Here is a 21,860-nt window from a genome sequence, read left to right as displayed (position 1 = left end):
CAGTATTGCTCTGAGATTTTAGAAGAATGTGCTGTTACCAAAGTGATGCTATCAGAAATATTAATTCATGGTTAATATGAGGAGGCATAATTTTAAGATGATTGGAGGAAAGCATAGGGGATGTCAGGGCTTTTTTTTTACAGAGAGATGGTAGGTGCATGAACACGCTGCCAGGGGTAGTGGTAGAGGCAGATACTTTAGGGACATTTGAGAGACTATTAGATAGACACATGGGCGAAAGAAAACTGAAGCGTTCTGTGGGAGGGAAGGATTAGGTTGATTTTGGAATAGGGTAAAAGGTCAGCACAACATTGTGGGCCGTGGGGTCTGTACAGTGCTGTACAGTTCTATATTCTATGTTCTATAAGCTTTTGATAAGGTCCTGGAATTGAGAGAAATAAGACCAGTGTGGTATACTTTGACACAATAACATTACTCATTTTCTCCTCCAAATACTGAAATCCTCATTTGTGGTTTTATTACCATAGGATTGACTGTACCAATGCTGGGGCTCAGGCATGTACATTCTCTCCAGGATACATGGAACAACCTTTGCTTAACTTCTAATAGGGTCTCCTCCTTCAATTTCTTTTCCAGAAATTGACAACTGCATTATTGATGCTTATTCCATTTGCACAAGATTGGTAAATGTCATATTTTTGCTATCACTTTCATGTAGCCCACCTGAAGCTCTTCCCTTTCCTTTTTTGATCTTAACCTGAATGGATAAAATGACCACAAACATTCATTACAAGCTTACAGACCCACAGCTATCTTCATTATACTTACTCCCACCTTGCCTCCTGGAGGGATTCATTCTATTCTCCTAGCTCATCCATCTCATCTGTATATGCTTTGATGATGGACATTCGATGCAAGTGCCTCCGGAATTTATTCTCCTGAACCATGGTTTCTTCTCTTATTTGACCACCAGAACAGGGAGGAACCATCGCGCACCCCCATGTCTCCCAATGGTCCTTTGGTGTCAGTATCTGAAGATGATGTGCAGGCTGCCTTCAAGAGAATGAATCCAAGGACGGAGTACCTGCCCGAGTACTGAAGACCTGCGTTGGCCAACTGGCTGGTGTATTCATGGACACCTTCAACCTCTTGTTCTGGTAATGTGTGGTACCCACCTGCTTCAAGCAGGCTTCAATCGTAGCAGTGCCTAAGAAGAGTGGGGCCAGCTGTCTAAATGACTATTGCCCAGTGACACTTACATCCACAGTGATGAAGTATTTTGAGAGACTGGTGTTGAAGCATATCAGCTCCTGTCTGAATGGGAACTTGGATCTGCTCCAGTTTGCTTACTGAAGCTACAGGTCTACAGCAGATGCTATCTCATTGGCTCTTCACACAACACTGGAACATTTGGACAGCAAAGGTGCATACATCAGGATGCTTTTTATCGATTACAGCTCAGTATTTAACACCATCATCCCCTCAAAACTAATCAGTAAACTCCAAGACCTGGGCCTCAATACCCCTTGTGCAATTGGATCCTGGATTTCCTCACTTGTAGACCCCAGTCAGTTTGGATTAGCAAAAATATCTCCTCCACAATCTTCATCAGCACAGAAGCAGCACAGGGCTGTGTTCCTAAGTATCCTCTTGCATTTCTTTTACTCCATAAGCACCTTATTTGTTCTTACTTGCCTATACTTGCTATGCACCTCTTTTTTTCCCTCCTAACCAGGGCCTCAATATCTCTTGAAAAGCAAGGTTCTCTGTACTTGATATGCTTACATTTTATTCTGGCAGGCACATACAAGCTTTGTACTCTCAAAATTTCATTTTTGAAGGCCTCCCACTTTCCAAGTGCACCTTTGCCAGAAAACAGCCTGTTCCAATCCATATTTGCCAGGTCATTTCTAATTCCATCAAAATTGGTCTCCAGTTTAGAATCTCAAACTGCCGATCAGACCTATCTTTTTGCATGTTTACTTTGAAACTAATGGCTTTGCGGTCACTGGATGCCAGTGGTCCCCTACACAAACTTCTGTCACCTGCCCTGTCCTGTTCCCTCATAGCAGATCCAGTATCATATGTTCTCTCATTGGGACTTCTATGTACTGCTGAAGGAACCTTTCCCGAACACATTTGACAAACCCTATCCCATCTAGCCTTTTTACAGTATAGGATTCCCAGTCAATATGTGGAAACAACCTTATGTTTCTTGCAACAGTCTATGACCATTTTACTAATATGTTCCTCTAAATCCCTAGGACTGTTGGGTGGTTTGTAATACAGCCCCATTAACATCTTCATACCTTTCTTATTTCTCAGTTCTACCCATAATGCCTCGCTAGTTGAGTTCTCCAGTCTGTCCTGACGGAGCACTGCCATGACATTTTCCCTGACTGGTAATGCCACCCTTCCTCCTCTGATCCCTCCCACACTGTCATGTCTAAAACCATGGAACCCTAGAATATGGAACTGCCAGTCCTGCCCTTCTTGCAAACAAGTCTCACTAATGGCTACAATGTCATAACTCCAGGTGTTGATCCATGCCCTGAGCTCATCTGCTTTTCCTACGATACTTCTTGCATTGAAATGCAGCTCATTTCAGCTCAGGACACTAGTTGCACCATGCTCAACCTTTTGATTCCTGACTTTGTCTGAGGTCTTACCAACATCTGCCTCCACAACCTCTCCACTAACTGTTCTGGGAATCTGGTTCCCACTGAACAACAAAAAAAAAAATCATCGCTTTGCAGAGCACCTGCAAAAGTCCTGCAGGGAGCAACACAGTTGTCTGTCTCACTTTAATTCTCCATCCACCTTTCAACCTTCCACCCTGATCTTTCTGCCCATGGTCTCCTGCACTGTTACATTCTGGATATCTTCTAGACTTAGTATCAAATTCTCTAACTTCAGGTGGCTTTCTCTGCATCATTTCTGGCTGCCTCTGCTGGGATTCATCAAGTTGGTGAAAGTGACTCAAGTATTCTCTCTCCATTAGCACCTGCAATTGATCTACAATTTTATTTTATCTTTGTCCAACCCATCCCTCCCTCACTTTCTCTGCATCTTAAAACAAAATCTTGTTTTTCTTTCTTTCCCAGTTCTGAAGAAGGGAACCTTTTCCCACCGAGGTTAGGTGGGACAACAACTAGAGGTCATGGGTTAAGGGGAAAATGAAGGGAAACTTTCTCACTCAGAGGGTTGAGAGAGTCTGGATCATGTTGCCAGCACAAGTAGTGCATGCAAGCTTGATTTCAACGTTTAAGAGAAGTTTGGATAGGTACATGGATGGTAGCGGTATGGAGGGCTATGGTCCCAGTGCAAATTGATGGGAGTAGGCAGTTTAAATGGTCCATCACAGACTAAATGGGCTGAAGGGCCTGTTTCATGCTGTACATTTTGATAACTCTAAGGGTATTTGACCTTAAACGTTCTCAGTGGACCATTTGGATCCCTCAGTGGAAACACTGATGCTGCCTGATCAGCTGTGTTTTTAAACAATTTTAAAAATTTCATTTCGGAGTATAGGTTCTATCTGCTTAATCTCCTTTAGGACAAACATTTCCAGGTATCAATTTGGTGAAATTCTATTGCACTCTTTCTGTCATAAATATATACTTTCTTCAAGACCTATGCACAATATCCCAGATATGATCTCACTAGGGCTCCATTAACTGTAACTGCATATAAATGTTTTTACCCCGGTATTTAAATCCTCTTGCAATAACAGCTTTCATAGAAACATAGAAACATAGAAAATAGGTGCAGGAGTAGGCCATTCGGCCCTTCGAGCCTGCACCGCCATTTATTATGATCATGGCTGATCATCCAACTCAGAACCCCGCCCCAGCCTTCCCTCCATAACCCCTGCTCCCCGTAGCCACAAGGGCCATATCTAACTCCCTCTTAAATATAGCCAATGAACTGGCCTCAACTGTTTCCTGTGGCAGAGAATTCCACAGATTCACCACTCTCTGTGTGAAGAAGTTTTTCCTAATCTCGGTCCTAAAAGGCTTCCCCTTTATCCTCAAACTGTGACCCCTTGTTCTGGACTTCCCCAACATCAGGAACAATCTTCCTGCGTCTAGCCTGTCCAATCCTTTTAGGATTTTATACGTTTCAATCAGATCCCCCCTCAATCTTCTAAATTCCATCGAGTACAAGCCCAGTTCATCCAGTCTTTCTTCATGTGAAAGTCCTGCCATCCCAGGAATCAATCTGGTGAACCTTCTTTGTACTCCCTCTATGGCAAGGATGTCTTTCCTCAGATTAGGGGACCAAAACTGCACACAATACTCCAGGTGTGGTCTCACCAAGGCCTTGTACAACTGCAGTAGTACCTCCCTGCTCCTGTACTCAAATCCTCTCGCTATAAATGCCAGCATACCATTTGCCTTTTTCACCGCCTGCTGTACCTGCATGCCCACTTTCAATGACTGGTGTATAATGACACCCAGGTCTCGTTGCACCTCCCCTTTTCCTAATTTGCCACCGTTCAGATAATAATCTGTTTTCCTATTTTTGCTACCAAAGTGGATAACTTCACATTTATCCACATTAAATTGCATCTGCCATGAATTTGCCCACTCACCCAACCTATCCAAGTCACTCTGCATCCTCTTAGCATCCTCCTCACTAACACTGCCACCCAGCTTCGTGTCATCCGCAAACTTGGAGATGCTGCATTTAATTCCCTCATCCAAGTCATTAATAAATATTGTAAACAACTGGGGTCCTAGCACTGAGCCTTGCGGTACCCCACTAGTCACCGCCTGCCATTCTGAAAAGGTCCCGTTTATTCCCACTCTTTGCTTCCTGTCTGCTAACCAATTCTCCATCCACATCAATACCTTACCCCCAATACCATGTGCTTTAAGTTTGCACACTAATCTCCTGTGTGGGACCTTGTCAAAAGCCTTTTGAAAATCCAAATATACCACATCCACTGGTTCTCCCCTATCCACTCTACTAGTTACATCCTCAAAAAATTCAATGAGATTCGTCAGACATGATTTTCCCTTCACAAATCCATGCTGACTTTGTCTGATGATTTCACCGCTTTCCAAATGTGCTGTTATCACATCTTTGATAACTGACTCCAACAGTTTCCCCACCACCGACGTTAGGCTAACTGGTCTATAATTCCCCGGTTTCTCTCTCCCTCCTTTTTTAAAAAGTGGGGTTACATTAGCCACCCTCCAATCCTCAGGAACTAGTCCAGAATCTAACGAGTTTTGAAAAATTATCACTAATGCATCTACTATTTCTTGGGCTACTTACTTAAGCACTCTAGGATGCAGACCATCTGGCCCTGGGGATTTATCTGCCTTCAATCCCTTCAACTTACCTAACACCACTTCCCTACTAACAAGTATTTCGCTCAGTTCCTCCATCTCACTGGACCCTCTGTCCCCTACTATTTCTGGAAGATTATTTATGTCCTCCTTAGTGAAGACAGAACCAAAGTAATTATTCAATTGGTCTGCCATGTCCTTGCTCCCCATAATCAATTCACCTGTTTCTGTCTGTAGGGGACCTACATTTGTCTTTACCAGTCTTTTCCTTTTTACATACCTATAAAAGCTTTTACAGTCAGTTTTTATGTTCCCTGTCAGTTTTCTCTCATAATCTTTTTTCCCCTTCCTAATTAAGCCCTTTGTCCTCCTCTGCTGAACTCTGAATTTCTCCCAGTCCTCAGGTGAGCCACTTTCTCTGGCTAATTTGTATGCTGCTTCTTTGGAATTGATACTATCCCTAATTTCTCTTGTCAGCCACGGGTGCACTACCTTCCTTGATTTATTCTTTTGCCAAACTGGGATGAATAATTGTTGTAGTTCATCCATGCAACCTTTAAATGCTTGCCATTGCATATCCACCATCAATCCCTTAAGTGTCATTTGCCAGTCTATCTTAGCTAATTCACGTCTCATACCTTCAAAGTTACCCCTCTTTAAGTTCAGAACCTTTGTTTCTGAATTAACTATGTCACTCTCCATCTTAATGAAGAATTCCACCATATTATGGTCACTCTTACCCAAAGGGCCTCTCACGACAAGATTGCTAATTAACCCTTCCTCATTGCTCAAAACCCAGTCCAGAATAGCCTGCTCTCTAGGTGGTTCCTCAACATGTTGGTTCAAAAAACCATCCCGCATACATTCCAAGAAATCCTCTTCCTCAGCACCTTTACCAATTTGGTTCACCCAATCTACATGTAGATTGAAGTCACCCATTATAACTGCTGTTCCTTTATTGCACACATTTCTAATTTCCTGTTTAATACCATCTCCGACCTCACTACTACTGTTAGGTGACCTGTACACAACTCCCACCAGCGTCTTCTGCCCCTTAGTGTTACGCAGCTCTACCCATATCGATTCCACATCTTCCCGGCTTATGTTCTTCTTTTCTATTGCGTTAGTCTCTTCTTTAACCAGCAACGCCACCCCACCTCCCCTCCCTTCATGTCTATCCCTCCTGAATATTGAATATCCCTGAACGTTGAGCTCCCATCCTTGGTCACCCTGGAGCCATGTCTCTGTGATCCCAACTATATCATAATCATTAATAATAATCTGCACTTTCAATTCATCCACCTTATTACGAATGCTCCTTGCATTGACACACAAAGCCTTCAGGCGCTCTTTTACGACTCTCTTAGCCCTTATACAATTATGTTGAAAAGTGGCCCTTTTTAATGCTAGCCCTGGATTTGTCGGCCTGCCACTTTTACTCCTCTCCTTAGTACTTTTTGCTTCTACCCTCACTTTACACCCCTCTGTCTCTCTGCACTGGTTCCCATCCCCCTGTTGTGAACTAACCTCCTCACGCCTAGTCTCTTTAATTTGATTCCCACCCCCCAACCATTCTAGTTTAAAGTCCCCTCAGTAGCCCTCGCTAATCTCCCTGACAGGATATTGGTCCCCCTAGGATTCAAGTGCAACCCGTCCTTTTTGTACAGGTCACGCCTGCGCCAAAAGAGGTCCCAATGATCCAAAAACTTGAATCCCTGCCCCCTGCTCCAATCCCTCAGCCACGCATTTATCCTCCACCTCATCGCATTCCTATTCTCACTGTCGCGTGGCACAGGCAGTAATCCCGAGATTAATACCTTTGCGGTCCTTTTTCTCAACTCCCTTCCTAGCTCCCTATATTCTCCTTTCAGGACCTCATCCCTTTTCCTACCTATGTCATTGGTACCTATATGTACCACGACCTCTGGCTCCTCACCCTCCCACTTCAGGATATCTTGGACACGATCAGAAATATCCCGGACCCTGGCACCAGGGAGGCAGACTACCATCCGGGTCTCTGGACTGCGTCCACAGAATCGCCTATCTGACCCCCTTACTATCGAGTCCCCTATCACAACTGCCCTCCTCTTCCTTGCCCTACCCTTCTGAGCTACAGGGCCAGACTCTGTGCCGGAGGCACGGCCACTGTCGCTTCCCCCGGGTAAGCTGTCCCCCCCAACAGTACTCAAACAGGAGTACCTATTGTTAAGGGGTACAGCCATCGGGGTACTCCCTATTACCTGACTCTTCCCCTTCCCCCTCCTAACCGTGACCCACTTGTCTGCCTCCCGTGTTTCATACTGTTTGCCTCCCTAACTTTTACTGCACCTTCACCTTCACCTTAACTTTCAGTAATCTGTACACAGAGAGACCCAGATCCTTTTCAATAGCAACATCTTTCCTTCTCTCACCATTTAAGATGATATTCACACTCTATTTTTCTAACAAAGTCAATAATATCTAATTGCATCCAATCTGACAATTCATTGCCCATTCACTTAATCTTTCTATAACATATTGGCATCCTCCCCACAAGTCAGACATCCAACTAACTTAGATTCATTAGCAAATTGGATGTGGTCTGTCCATTTAAATCATCAATCCACCCCACAATCTTGAATGAACGTTACTATGAGAATTTCAGCAGTTCAAGAAGGCAACTCATGGGCAATGATGACTCGTTGTGTATCATTAATTATCTTTGTTCTGTCATTGCTGGTCAATATCTTCAGCTGACTTGGCCTTGCACACTTGAATTCAAAGGTTACAAAAGTTCCAAAGGTACATTTAATGTCAAAGGAATGTATACAATATACATCATGAATTTTTTTTCTTTGCAACCATCCACAAAAAGAGGAGTGCCCCAAAACGTGAATGGCAGTTAAGTGTGAGAACCCCAAAACCTTCCCTCCAGCTCCCCCCTCACAAGCGTAAGCAGCAGCAAAGCAACGATGCCCCCTCCCCCATCAGCAAAAAAAGCATTGGCAACCTCCACCGAGCACTCAAGCGTGCAGCAAAGCATCAATAAAGACACAGACTTGCAGAACCCCAAAGACTACTTGTTCACCCAGTAATTCGACATACCACAGGCTCTCTCTCTCCCTAATAAGGGGGAAAGAGGTGTCTCCATTTCACAGCAAGAGGGGAGACATAACAATTCCCTTGCTAATCCTCTCAGCTACTCTCTCTCTCTCCCTCAAGCAAGATATTCACATACAGAACACCTCCCTAAGCCTCAGGACATTCCAATGTGCTTTAAATTCAATGTAATACTTTTGAAGAGTTTCACTGCTGTAAAGAGAAAAATAAGCAGGCAAATTATGCACAGCAAGTTCCCTTAAACAAGAATGTGATTATGAGCAGCGTATCATAGTGGCTAGAACACGTTCCTAATTTTCTTCAACAGGCTTCCATGCGAAATCTTATACCTATGGGAAATTTTATCAGTGGATTTAACAACAGGTGGAATGGTGGCATCCCTGATTTGACAGTAATCATCATTGATGAAATCGTTAATTTATTTATATATTTAGCAGTACAGCAAGGAGTAGGCCCTTCCAGCTGCACAACTCCAATTAACCCTAACCTAATCATGGGGCAACTTTTGATGACCAATTAACTTACCCTGTATGCCCTTGGACAGTGGGAGGAAACCAGAACACCCAGAGGAAACCCCTACTTTCCATGAGGAGGACATACAGAGACTCCTTACAGAGTGGTGTCGGAATTGAACTCCAAACTCTAACCACCATACCACCAAACAGTAAAATACTGAGCAACACACATAAACATTGCTGGTGAACACAGCAGGCCAGGCAGCATCTATAGGAAGAAGTACAGTCGACGTTTTGGGCCGAGATCCTATGTCAGGACTAACTGAAAGAAGAGATAGTAAGAGATTTGAAAGTGAGAGGGGAAAGGGGGGTAATATACTGATGTAGATTATTTGATTAATAGAAAATGGTGGGAATAACTAGGCATACATGGCCTCATTCTGCTTATTTTATGTTTTTATATTCTTATGTCCCCCTCATACACCTTGCCCTATAGCTTTATGTCACGTTTTCTTTCATAATTGCTTTCATTTAGGGTTTTGGGAATCTTCATGCAAAATTAAGCAATATTGTTCAATGAACAGGTGAAAGGTAATGGCCCTTTTGCTGCCACCTTGTGGAGGCAATCTTTAGATAATGAAAAATTAACCACTCTGCATGAGAGAGGCATTCATAGATTTTTTTTCATTCTTTTTAAGGAGATAGCAACAGAATAGGCCATTTCTCCCCTTCAGTCCATTCCATCATTAATGAGATCACTGACTCAACTCTATAAACTCGCTTTTATCATTCAATACCTTTTCACTGCTCTAGAATCAAGACTCAAGATTGTTTAATGTCATTTCTAGTACACAAGCGTAAAGGAGAACGAAATAATTGTTACATCAAATCTGATGCAGCACCAAAAAAGGACCACACACAATAAAATAAAGAACATAATAAATACAAATGCATAAGGTAGTTTATATACATAGAGAGACTGCATGCACATAAATTGACACTAGGTAAGGTGATACTGACAGGAAATGAAAAAGCAGTGCTTGTGTGGGGTGTGGTGGGGTGAGTTAGTGGGTTGAGGTGTTGATCAGCCTTATTGCTTAGGGAAAGTAACTGTTTTGAGTCTGGTGGTTTTTGTGTGGATGCTATGTAGTTACAGATCAAATGCTGTTGTAAAAAATAATTCCAAGTTCTCTCTTGCCTGTATAATTTTGCTCTCCGCTCCTATAACGCCTGGTCATCATACCCTTGAAGTCCAAATTCCAAATGCTTGGAAAGAGTTTCTCTCTCTTTATCCCAAATCCTTTCATTTTTAATTCTATATCCTTCCAAATTTCAGGGAACACAATCTTGTTTCTTTAAAGTTAATCTTAGATGAATATATCTTATCAAAGGATGGTGCATGGAACTGCTCACATTGCTGTTCAAAGCGGTCCAGCTTGGGCTTGGGCTTTTTATAATTAAAGTATTACTTTTATATTCCTGTTCTCTAGTTTTGTAGATAGAGTCCTAGCTGCTTTTTTCAGTCTTTTTGATTATCTTCTGTACCTGGATTAGTACCATCAGTATGTGTATTGCATTTGGTCCCTCCATCTAAATCATTGATATAGATTTTGAATGTGGATCCCTGCATTGAATGAATGTCACCATAAGAACATCAAAAGTTCAAGAAGGCAACTCATGGACAACAATGGCCCCTTGGCTATCTTTAATTATTTCAATGATCTGACTACCAAACACTCTGTAGCTTTTATTATAAAAATATCTGTTCTGCCCTTTTATGATCAAAAGGGGTGGTATCCCATTTACCATAGTTTTGACCATTTGCTCAAAGTGCTACAATCACTCAACAGAAAATTAACGTAATGCACCAGAGAACGTCAGTGGATGCTAATGATTTAAATTTCAGGCACCATTGGGTAAGGTTCATCCCTTATCAAATAAGATGACGCTATAATACACCCATCTGCATTGCTTGTAACATCACCTACTTTGGTGTCACAGGCAAACTTGGGAATGTGGTTTAATCTCAGCCATTCATAAATACAATGGATAGTCGAGACTCAACACAGATCATGAAACCCCACAAGTTGTGTCCTTCCACTCTTAAGTAAAAGGCACTTTATCCCGAGGGTTTGTCTTTTGCTGCACAGTTATGTCTTATCCATATCAATTGCTTTCAATTCCATGAGTTTATAGTCAACGTGGTTTTTTGAAGGGTAAGTCAATGTTGATTGAGGGGAACCTTTAGGCGTAATGTATTTATATGTCAAAAAGACAATTGAGCATTGAATATGGAAGGTGGGATATCCTGTTACAGCTCATACAACTCATTGCTAAGACTACATTTAGAGTAATGTGCACGTTCTCATTTCCACAATATATGAAGTGGTTAAATTAGAGAGGGTACAGTGAAGATACACATGGATCTCACTAAGATCAGAGGACTTGAGAGGCTGGTACTGTATTCCCCACAGTGAAGAAGACTGAGAGAGGTTTATAAAATCATGGACGTAGAATAGGTAATGGTCACGGTCCTTCTGTCACCAGAGAAGGGAAGTGTAAAAGTAGAGAGTGTAGGTTTAAGATGAGAGAAGAAAGATTTAAAGAGGACTTTGAGGGGTAAGATTATCACACAGAGGGTTGTGGTTATATGGAGAGAATTGCCTGAGGAAATGGTAGGGGCAGATATAGACCAAACATACAGACAGGATAGTGAAAAAGGCTTTTAGCACGCTGACCTTTATTAGTTGGGACACTAAGTATAGGGTATTGAAGTGGTGCACTGCAGTTGTTCAAGACATTCACGAGGCCACACTTGGAAATTCCAATTCAGTTTTGCTATAGGAAACATCAATAAGCAGAAAGTCAACTTATGACAATGTCGCTAAAACTCAAGGGACTGGGTTACAGGGAGAGGTTGGTAGGGTAGGACTTTATCTTTTGGAGCATAGGTTGCTGAGGGGTGATTTTATAGAGGAGAATAAAATCTCAAAGGGCACAGACAGAGAGAATGCACACAATCTTTTCCCCAGGTTTGAGGAATCAAGAACTAGAGGGCATAGGTTTAAGGTGAGGGAGAGAGATCCAGTGTAATAGGAACTTGAAGGATAACTTTTTCACTTAGAAGGTGCTACATATGTGGAATGAGCTGCCAGAAGAAGCGTTTGAGGTAGAAATAATAATAGCGTTTAAAAGACGTTTGAATAGGTAAATGGATAGAAATGGTACAGAGGGATATGGATCAAACGTAGATGGGCAGCATGGACTTGTTGGGCTGAAGACGCTGTTTCTGTGCTGTATAACTCGATGACTCTGTAACGTGGTTTAGCATTTACCATTTCTGCGAGACTACCTTCACTGACATTGGGCTGTAAGGCATTCTACCACCTACAGAGTTGAAGATAGCTACTCATCAGAAAGTGCTAAAAGCATCCTTACCTTGTGTCAAGTTTAAAATTAAACAGTGGTGTTCGGAAGTTGCTTAGCTGTCCTTAAGTATGAATCACTGAAATATAATATACAGGTTTGGCAAGGAATTAGAAGGCAAATTATATGTTGGCCTTCATTTCAAGAAGAGCCAAGAACAAGAATAATAAAGGTGTTTTTATCCCAATATCAATGGCCCTGCATCAGTAATATAATGTACAGGTCTGGTCTCCATACCTAATTTGGGATGTACTTGCTAGGAAGGGAGAGCAATAGATGATCACCAGAATGAATCTTAGGATCACTGAATGTCAAATATAGAGTGATGAAGCAGACAATTGTTATGCTTTCCGAAGTTTAGAAGAATGAGAGGTAATTTCATTGAGATGTACAGAATTCTTGGGGAATACAGCAATATGCATTGGGAGTGAATGGAGTGTGGAGGTCTTAAAATTCACATCTGGCAATTCAGGACAAAGAAGAAGAAATGTCTTTATAGAACATAGAACAGCACAACACAATGCAGGTCCTTCATCCAGAGATTGGAGAATTTCGTACCTAAGAGAGCTGGGGAGACTAAGTCACTGAGTATATTCAAGAGAGCGAGAGAGAGGGATAGAATTTTTAGGGAATCAATAGATATGGGGATAGTGCAAGAAAATGATGAGGTAAAAGATCAGTCATAATCTCATTAAATAAAAAAGTAAGAATAAGCAGCTGAATAGTCTACACCTGCTCCTATTTCTTCTGTTATCATATATTTATGTTATCTTTTGGAGCAAATAGACTAATGACAAGGCACCATCAAAGAACAGCCAGTCCAAATCTTGATTTACCAGCATATTTGATTAAGTGGCACCTGTCCAGTCCACCTCGTGCTGGGTTACCAAGCCTTTATTGTTTGGCTATCTAATCTACTTTTTCTGCAATCTGTGATATACCAGTAATTTCTTCTGCCGCCTTAGCTCCAAAATTCGTCCTTCCTCCTCTTTCGCTTCTTGTTTCCTTTTTGCTTCTTTTTCGTAAGAAGCTGCCACAACTGCCAGCACCAAGTTTACAATATAATGAGCACCAAACATGACGACAACTATGAAGAATATAATATAGTGAGCTCCACTAGCACGAAGCACCTAGAATAGAAAGAGTATAAAGAGGCTTTATCAATGACATAAATATTGGAAAAAAAGGAAGGTGATATGAATAAAATATGAAGATAAATAATTTAATCACAACTGCAAACTAATAGTATTGTAGGAACATCCTTGTAATTACACAATAGTTCAGCACAATGTACACTCTAAATATATGCTAATAGAGTTTCTAATAGTAGTTATGATTAAGGTTATTAAAGGGCAAGTATAGTGGCTACGGTAATAGAGGAATGCTGACAACCAGTAGGTGTAGGAACTCCCACAAACATCAAAGCAATATTCAGTTCCAATTTATTGTCAACCTAGCAACTTATATCCAAATGCTACATAGTTCCTTACTGTTAAGGACCGTAAGGAAACATCACCGCGAAGGACAACAGAAAGAAAGAAGGTGGGATTTACTATAATGAGTAAACATGACGACTATGCTTTGTATAGGATTATTCTTTGCAATCATTAGAATTCATACCAAGTTATATGTGTTTTCCCAGAAGTCAAGTGTGATGAGTTGAAATGCTGTAATTAATGCCCATCCAATATTATCAAAGTTTGTATATCCATTATTTGGATTGATTCCAATGCCAGCCATACATGTAAAGTTTTTGGGGCATCTTCTGCAAATAGAGTAGTAATATTCGGAATCACATTAGTATTATGAACTATAGTTATCAATTTAAGAGATTATGAGTAGATTTTGCACCTTTTTAAAAAATAGTATCTCTAGTATTATAATTAATTTTGTTTATTTAGAGATACTGTGCAGAACAGACCCTTCCAGCCCAATGAACTGCATTGACTAGCAACCCACACATTTAATCCTAGACTAATCACAGGATAACTGAAAATGGTTAGTTAGCTTACTAACTGTTATGCCTTTAGACTGTGGGAGGAAACCAGAGGATACGTACTGGAATTGAACTTTTAACTCCGATGTCCTGAGCTGTAATAGTGTTGTGCTGACCATTACACCACCAAGGTGCCCTAACATCTGTAACGTTTTCTTAGCATTTGAGTTTGAATGTTCACTTTTAGAATTTTGGAATGATACACAGCAGAAGATCATTGATGTTAGTGTTGGTTCTTCCAGCAACCTATCCAATTAATCCTATTTATCTGCCATCTTCTATTCAGCGCACCAAGGTGGAAAAAGCTTTGCAAGTAGATGTTTAACAACATCAAGTTGAAAGAGTTTGATGTTGTTAAAAATTAAGCAATATCATAAAGGCGATATGATGTATTGTTGTAGAAGGACTCCATATGGAGACGAGCATGGTATATTTTTAACCTTCTTCAAATGTACCAAAAAGTAGTAATGCCTAATTTCAGCAAACTTCAATGTGAAAATATGATGTGAAACATCAAATTACCATAATTTGAGTAGCAATATATAGAGAAGGTCAGCCAACAAGTTCAAGAAAAACTGAAACCAGCCAGCATTAATTTAATTAACCACATGCTGATAAAAAGGGCTGTTAAAGTGATCAAGATTGGCAAAGTTAATAGAACAGATAATTATTTCTGTAATTTGTTACCGAACAAGGTACAGCAATTAAAAATTGGCTCCAATTTTTTGACTAGATAAAAATATTTAGATAGAAACTGAGTCTCAGAAAATCAGGAAAAAAAGCTAAAAACATTGCCATCCCAGAATACAGCTAATCACCAGAGATTCCATAGTGATTAATGACATATCTCATTCATGTAAGATCATAAATAAAATGCACCATTAACTCCCAGCTGCCAAATGCATAACGCAGACTAGTCGCAACTTTAACTTGATGCCCATGCTTGCTGTTCCTACTTAATTTAATGATCTCATGTGTCGAATCATTTTTGATGTTTGGTTGCATTTGCTTTCCCAGGAGGCAGAGCTGGCCTCAGGTAGTGAATTCTGGGCTCTGCCTTCAGACTGATCTGATGGATTTTTGATAAGTCAAAATAGTCAAAGGCCTTTGAACAATTTTTAAATATTTTTGATGATCAGAAAGTTATGAAAACTGTTCAAATTGATTCAAAGGAAAAAATACTAAAAATTAAAATGGCAGTGTAGTGGTGAGCACAATGTTTCACAGTACAGATGACTTGGTTCAATTCCTGGCACTGCCAGAAAGGAGTTTGTACATTCTCCTTGTGACTGTGTAGGTTTCCTCCGGGTACTCTGATTTCCTCCCACAGTCTAAAGGCATACCAGTTGGTAGGTTAATTGATCATTGTAAATTGTCCCATGATTAGGCTAGGATTAAATCAAGAGATTGTGGGGCGGCATAGCTCAAGGAGTTGGAAGGGCCTATTCTGCACTGCATCTCAATAAATAAATAAAAAAGCAAAAAATAAATCTATAGATGACAGGTTTAAACACTGAAGATTAATTACAAATGTAAATTAAAAAATGAAAACAAACAGATCTGATTGCACCTCTTTAATGGTCCAATTCAAAGATGGGGCAGCACCCCATGCTCCAGCCGTGGCTGGTGTAAATTTGAGAGGCTTGCAAAATCTATCTGGCCCCCTTTGCTTAAGACATCGATGCTCAGTCCCTGGGCTCAGTTCTGGATTTTAAGGAATGCTGAAGAAAACGTTTTTTAAGAGACATTACAGCTGCCTGTAACACTGTATGGCACTGAGGCCTTTTGTTTGACTGAAAATTACACACTTTTACACTAAACAGGCACTTCAAATATGGGCTGTCAAGGAGAACAGAATAATAGTTTAAGAAGCTTGAAGGATGGAATTCCTAAGGGTCAGTACCAGCAGCAGTACACTCCATGGTTCATGTCTACACAATAGAGGTATGAGTGCCCAAGGAACACACACGATGGAAAATATTGTTGTCTAGAAATTCAACTCTAGCCATCTGTGCTTAACATGTTGTATTATAATGCATCATGTTAACACTTTGTATTCTACATTTGTATTTGCTGATTAACTTATAGACACTGTATTACCAGGGAAAGCATTACTGATTCCTTTCACACGATTGGTAAATTGGTATCATCACTCTTCCACTTGTAGCATTAATCAAGTGTATATTATAGTGAGTAACAACTTTCCCATGGAATACCTTTCTCGTGAGCACAACTGAGTCTTCCTAAGCATTGTGTTAGATTGCTTCCTCTACAACGACTGTAACATTCAAAACAGAAGAAGATTCTTCAGGACTTGCTGTCATAAATTATCCACCCAGCAGAGCATGGGAACATATACCCCAGTCAACATAGAACTACCATGCTGGTGGGTGGTGTAGTGGTATCAGCACCGGACTTTGAGGCAAACTGTCCCAAGTTCAAATCTGCAGGGCTCCTTGCATGCTTTCCATCCATGCTGGGTTGAGTGTTGAGTTAGTAACTCGACCTTGTAAAAAAGGGTCAAATGCTATGGAAATGGCAAAAACATACACAGAGGTATGATGTCTTCTGCAGCTGTTCCCTCCTTACTCCATGCCTCCTCACCACTAGTTGCCTTTACTTCTCTTAATTTTTATCAGTAAGGTCTTCCAATTCCGAAAAGAGATGCTAATCTAAAATGTCAATACTATATTTCTCTCTCCACAACCTGCAAGTCCTCCTAGGTGTTTCAAGCATAGCAATATTGTTCATTTTGAAATAAGGTTTCAATTGTGAGGCATAAAGTCAGCAACCCATCAATAAACTCATCATTATTAATGTCTGATCAGCTAAACCTTGATTAAAAGGATTCACCTCTTGAGTGATTGAGGCAGGAACTAGTTTTTAAATCTGTTTAATCATCTTAAAGGAAATGCTACTAAAATTCAGAGGTTCAAAATTCAATGTAAATTTATTATCAAAGTCCATCTGTGCCACCATATATGACCCTGAGATTCATTTTCTTGCAGGCATATTCAATAAATCCAATAACCATAATGGAATCAATGAAAGACAACTCGTGTGCAAAAGACAACAAAGTGTGCATCTACAAAAAGAAAGAAAAAATAGAAATAATAATAATAATAATAAATATTTAAGAAATAAATATCAAGAGCATGAGATGAAGAGTCATTGAAAGAATCTAGACGTTGTGGCAGAAGTTCAGTGATGGGGTAAGTGAAGTTGAGTGAAGTTGTCCCCACTAGTTCACAGGCCTGAGGCTGAGGGGTAATAACTGTTCCTGAACCAGGTGGTGTAAGCCTGAGCCACCTGTACCTTCTTCCTGAAGGCAGGAGTGGGAAGAGAGCATGATCTGGGTGATGGGGTTCCCTGGTGAAGGATGCTGCTTTCCTGCCATAACCCTCCTGAAGGATGCTCTCACATCTAGGTCTTTGACTTAAGAATAAAGGTTAGTTAATCACAGTTTGTCAGTTGCTTGGGTTTCCTTTCAGCTGGTTTTAATGGCCAATAATAATTCTGATAATAGGAAAGCTGAGGGAAAGAACTGCCAAGGTTATAGCTGACAAACATACCACAAAAAAGAGCTACCTCAGCGCAACTTTAATGTAAGGAGAAGAAGATAACAATGAAGTCAATTTTTACATCTATAATTGGGAGAATGTTGTTCATAGGAGTATGCATTGACTTAGTCTCACAGTAAACAGAGCTGGTATAATTTAATGTTTATCTGTTACACATTAATCGTGCTGTTTTCTTAGCAATAGCTTTCCTTCATTGTTTACAGTTCTTGAAGCCAGTGCTTACCCGGTGCCTGTTCCATTTCCACAGACCATTATGTCGATATCTTCCTGCACAAGCCAGTTAGCTGTAAAAGTAGAATAGATTTTATTTAGTAAGGGTATATAAGCTGAAAGGAAAAGCTATTTTGTCAATCCATGCACAATATTTTAATTCAGAAAAACTATTCTCACCCGTGTTCATACTACAAGTACCAGGTAATAACCAGTTATTTGTCATATCTGGGCAACATTTAGCATTGAATTGAACTCTACAGAGGAGAATCTCTGTGCTAATTTAGGCAATTTTGACATTACAGGAGCAGTAAACTGGTTTCCAATCCCTGAATTGGGAATTTGGAAAAGTGGATAATGATAAATCAGCTAGTGTTCTTATTTCTTGGCTTGCTTAATGTGTTCCTTAATTTATTTTATGGGTTACTGAGCCAAATTAGTCACAAAGGTCCTTCTTCTCTATCTTTATTAAATATCCTGCTCTCAGCCTGGGAGCTACACCTCGTCTCAACAATTGTGCTTTAGCAATGCAAACACTGCCCAATGTTCCAGCACTTGATCAATACTTTATGATCTCTGCTGTAAATCTAAAATTTGATACAGTAGAATCATTCTCAGCTCTGATATTGTCCAGTGATTCGTCAAAATACACTACAAGCTGTCCCCAGCTTACGACTGCCCAACTTATGGATACTCCGCATAAGTACGAGATGCCATAAAATTCTTAAATTCAAAGTACAAGGTAGAGACATACAATACATTCATTCAGTTAAATGGCAGAAATGGTTTCCATTCTTTCTTCATCTTTAGTAATTGTCCTTTCTTAACAGTCTTATGTGTTTTGATACCATTCATTATAACACACTGGAGGCATGGATATCATATCAAATGATTTTGTGTATTGTACAGACAAAATTGATTTCTGGATGTTGGAAACAATGGAACCCATTGGTACTTGGGGATTGTCTGTGTCAAAGGTTCTCGAAAGGATATATTACTCATCCTCAACTGCACTTGAGTACAGCCATCTTGCACCTCAATAGTGCAATTGGTAAGGATATTTCCACAAAATTGTTGAGGAGGAATTTGGGAAACTTTGATCTTGTAACAATTTAAAACTAGGTTTCCACATCAGAATGATGTGCCACTTAGAAGGATGCATCTGACCTAACATGGTTAGTTAAATATGACTCTTGGTTCAACCAACATCCTATCAGCTGATGTTGCAATTGCAATTTTGGTTGTGACCCACAGTTTAGGTAACAGGCACAAGTTTGAAAGCAAAATATAAAACTATGGTTTAAAACAATTTCCGCACACAGCTGTTCCCAGATCAGGCCACGCCAAAGAGATTACTCATTCCTGTTAATCTTACTTGCCAAAGTCCTGCAGGTGATATATCAGATTGTTTAAGAAAAACAACCATTAATATATTTTGTACTTATTTTTGCAATTTGGTTGGTAATGCTACATCTAACAGAAAGTGAGTCAGAACTCTAGGCTTTTAGATTTTAATTGAAAGCAAAAAATACAGCAAACAGTCTCCAAGAGTATTTGCTACTAACATATTTAAATAACAGTTACCTTTCATAGTTTCAAATGTATGAAACAATACTCACAATTGTTTTGAACAAAATCTCGCCATTCTTTATGAGTAATATTTATTCCTTGCTCCATATTTTTTACACACTTATGCGTCAGAACACCTTTGAAAATTTGTAGTCCAAACAGTGCAATAATTAGAAGAACAAACATCATGAGAAGGAGGACCTCCATTAACAGTCTGGCAGACTTGAATATAGCACCAATTATGGTCTTTAGTCCTGCAGAAATATAAATTTTCCTTTGACTGAGACTAAGTCACAGTTATAATAGAAATAACAGTCGACTTACATTTAGGTTTGTGGAAATAATACTTCTGCTGGTTAGTGGGAGTTAACCACATTCAATTATTATCATATAGCTAATGCTCAATTTCTGAAAATACTATAACAATTTTTGTTTTAAGCAAACAAAGCAAAAATAATTTTAATCTTTTTTTTTGGAGAGGCAATTTCATATCCTCTGGTATTATCATAATATTGCTAGGAATCTGTCAAAATATCTGGAAGATCTCCTGGAACCCGTGTATGCTTAGGTCTGGCTCTAACAAATGGTCTCAGCCTCAAATGTTAACCTCTGTTTTACTATACTCAAAAGCTGTTTAACCTTCTGAGAGTTCTCAGTACTTTCTATTTTTATTTTTGACTCAAAATAATAGCTGTGTTTCTCTCTGTACAGTGTTAGTTTTGCTCGCGGACCATTGCCAACATTTTGGTTTTAATTCAAATTTCCAAATGAACTCATTTCTATTGTAATGTATTCAACAGAATGGAAAGAGGCTCAAAAGAGTATTCCATTGAATTGTTGATACCAGGTATGGAATCTGAATGAAAATTGCTATGCTAAATTACCCCACTCATCTTACCAGGTAAAATAGCAATCATCTTAAGAGCTCGGAAAGCCCTTAATGCAGATAATCCAGGAATCATTGGAAATGCCAACGTCAAATAACTGAAAGCAAACAAATAATGAAATGAACAGCAACATCATGGTATTTTGTTCCGCATTAGTAATAAGAATTATTAAGAACTTTATTTACATAATGACATCTGTGATCTTTGGAAATGAAGTCACCATGATGATGGAGGAAACAAAGCTTCAAAAGAAAGCTCTCACAAATAATTACATGATCAGATAATCATTTTTGGTAAGGAGGAGAAATAAATGATCTATCACAACAGGTATTATTATCTTGCTTTCCTTCAGTAAATGAATCACTTTAATTAATCCTTCATGATAAACCAATGCAGCTAAGCTAACAAAAATAATGGTGCCATTTCCTGTTGTGTGGTGTCATGTTTCCCAGAGGTTACAATCACTTTCTGTCTCAGAAATAAGGGTGCTATCAACTAAACCATAATTAAAGACTCGGGTTTTTTTTTCTTTTTTTGTTTTTCTAACATAATAGAGTTTCAAATGACAGACATATATCAAGAAAATATCTGGTGAGCTGATTTCTGTGGTCAATTCTCGGAACTATTCATTGTTCAAAAATAGCTCCTTTTGAAAGTGTGTTTGTATTATGATTATCTCTGTAGGTAGTCATAGTCATAGTCATAGTCATACTTTATTGATCCCAGGGGAAATTGGTTACAGTTGCACCAAAAATAATAAATAGTAATAGAACCATAAATAGTTAAACAGTAATATGTAAATTATGACAGTAAATTATGAAATAACTCCAGGACCAGCCTATCGGCTCAGGGTGTCTGACCCTCCAGGGGAGGAGTTGTAAAGTTTGATGGCCACAGGCAGGAATGACTTCCTATGACGCTCAGTGTTGCATCTCGGAGGAATGAGTCTCTGGCTGAATGTACTCCTGTGCCCACCCAGTACATTATGTAGTGGATGGGAGACATTGACCAAGATGGCATGCAACTTAGTCAGCATCCTCTTTTCAGACACCACGGTGAGAGAGTCCAGTTCCATCCCCACAACATCACTGGCCTTACGAATGAGTTTGTTGATTCTGTTGGTGTCTGCTACCCTCAGCCTGCTGCCCCAGCACACAATAGCAAACATGATAGCACTGGCCACCACAGACTTGTACAGCATCCTCAGCATCGTCCGGCAGATGTTAAAGGACCTCATTCTCCTCAGGAAATAGAGACGGCTCTGACCCTTCTTGTAGACAGCCTCAGTGTTCTTAGACCAGTCCAATTTATTGTCAATTTGTATCCCCAGGTATTTGTAATCCTCCACCATGTCCACACTGACCCCCTGGATGGAAACA

General features: G+C 39.9%; 1 protein-coding gene across 1 annotated transcript in view; it reads right to left on the bottom strand.

Annotated features, from left to right (window-relative positions):
- LOC140195657 (sodium channel protein type 4 subunit alpha-like) overlaps positions 1-20,556 on the bottom strand; it is a 148,760-nt gene extending 128,204 nt beyond the window's left edge. Inside the window, exons 1-5 of the mRNA XM_072254375.1 lie at positions 20,493-20,556; positions 19,645-19,848; positions 18,039-18,099; positions 13,859-14,003; positions 13,180-13,368 (exon numbers count right to left, since the gene is read on the bottom strand). Of these exons, the coding sequence (XP_072110476.1) occupies positions 13,180-13,368; positions 13,859-14,003; positions 18,039-18,099; positions 19,645-19,848; positions 20,493-20,556 (663 nt within the window). The remainder of the gene's footprint in view (positions 1-13,179; positions 13,369-13,858; positions 14,004-18,038; positions 18,100-19,644; positions 19,849-20,492) is intronic.
- Between the last annotated feature and the right edge of the window lie 1,304 nt (positions 20,557-21,860).

The sequence above is a fragment of the Mobula birostris genome, chromosome 3 (genome assembly GCF_030028105.1).
Source record: "Mobula birostris isolate sMobBir1 chromosome 3, sMobBir1.hap1, whole genome shotgun sequence".
NCBI classification, from domain to species: domain Eukaryota; kingdom Metazoa; phylum Chordata; class Chondrichthyes; order Myliobatiformes; family Myliobatidae; genus Mobula; species Mobula birostris.
Note: the sequence above shows the minus strand (reverse complement) of the source record. Positions and strands in the feature narration are given on the sequence as shown.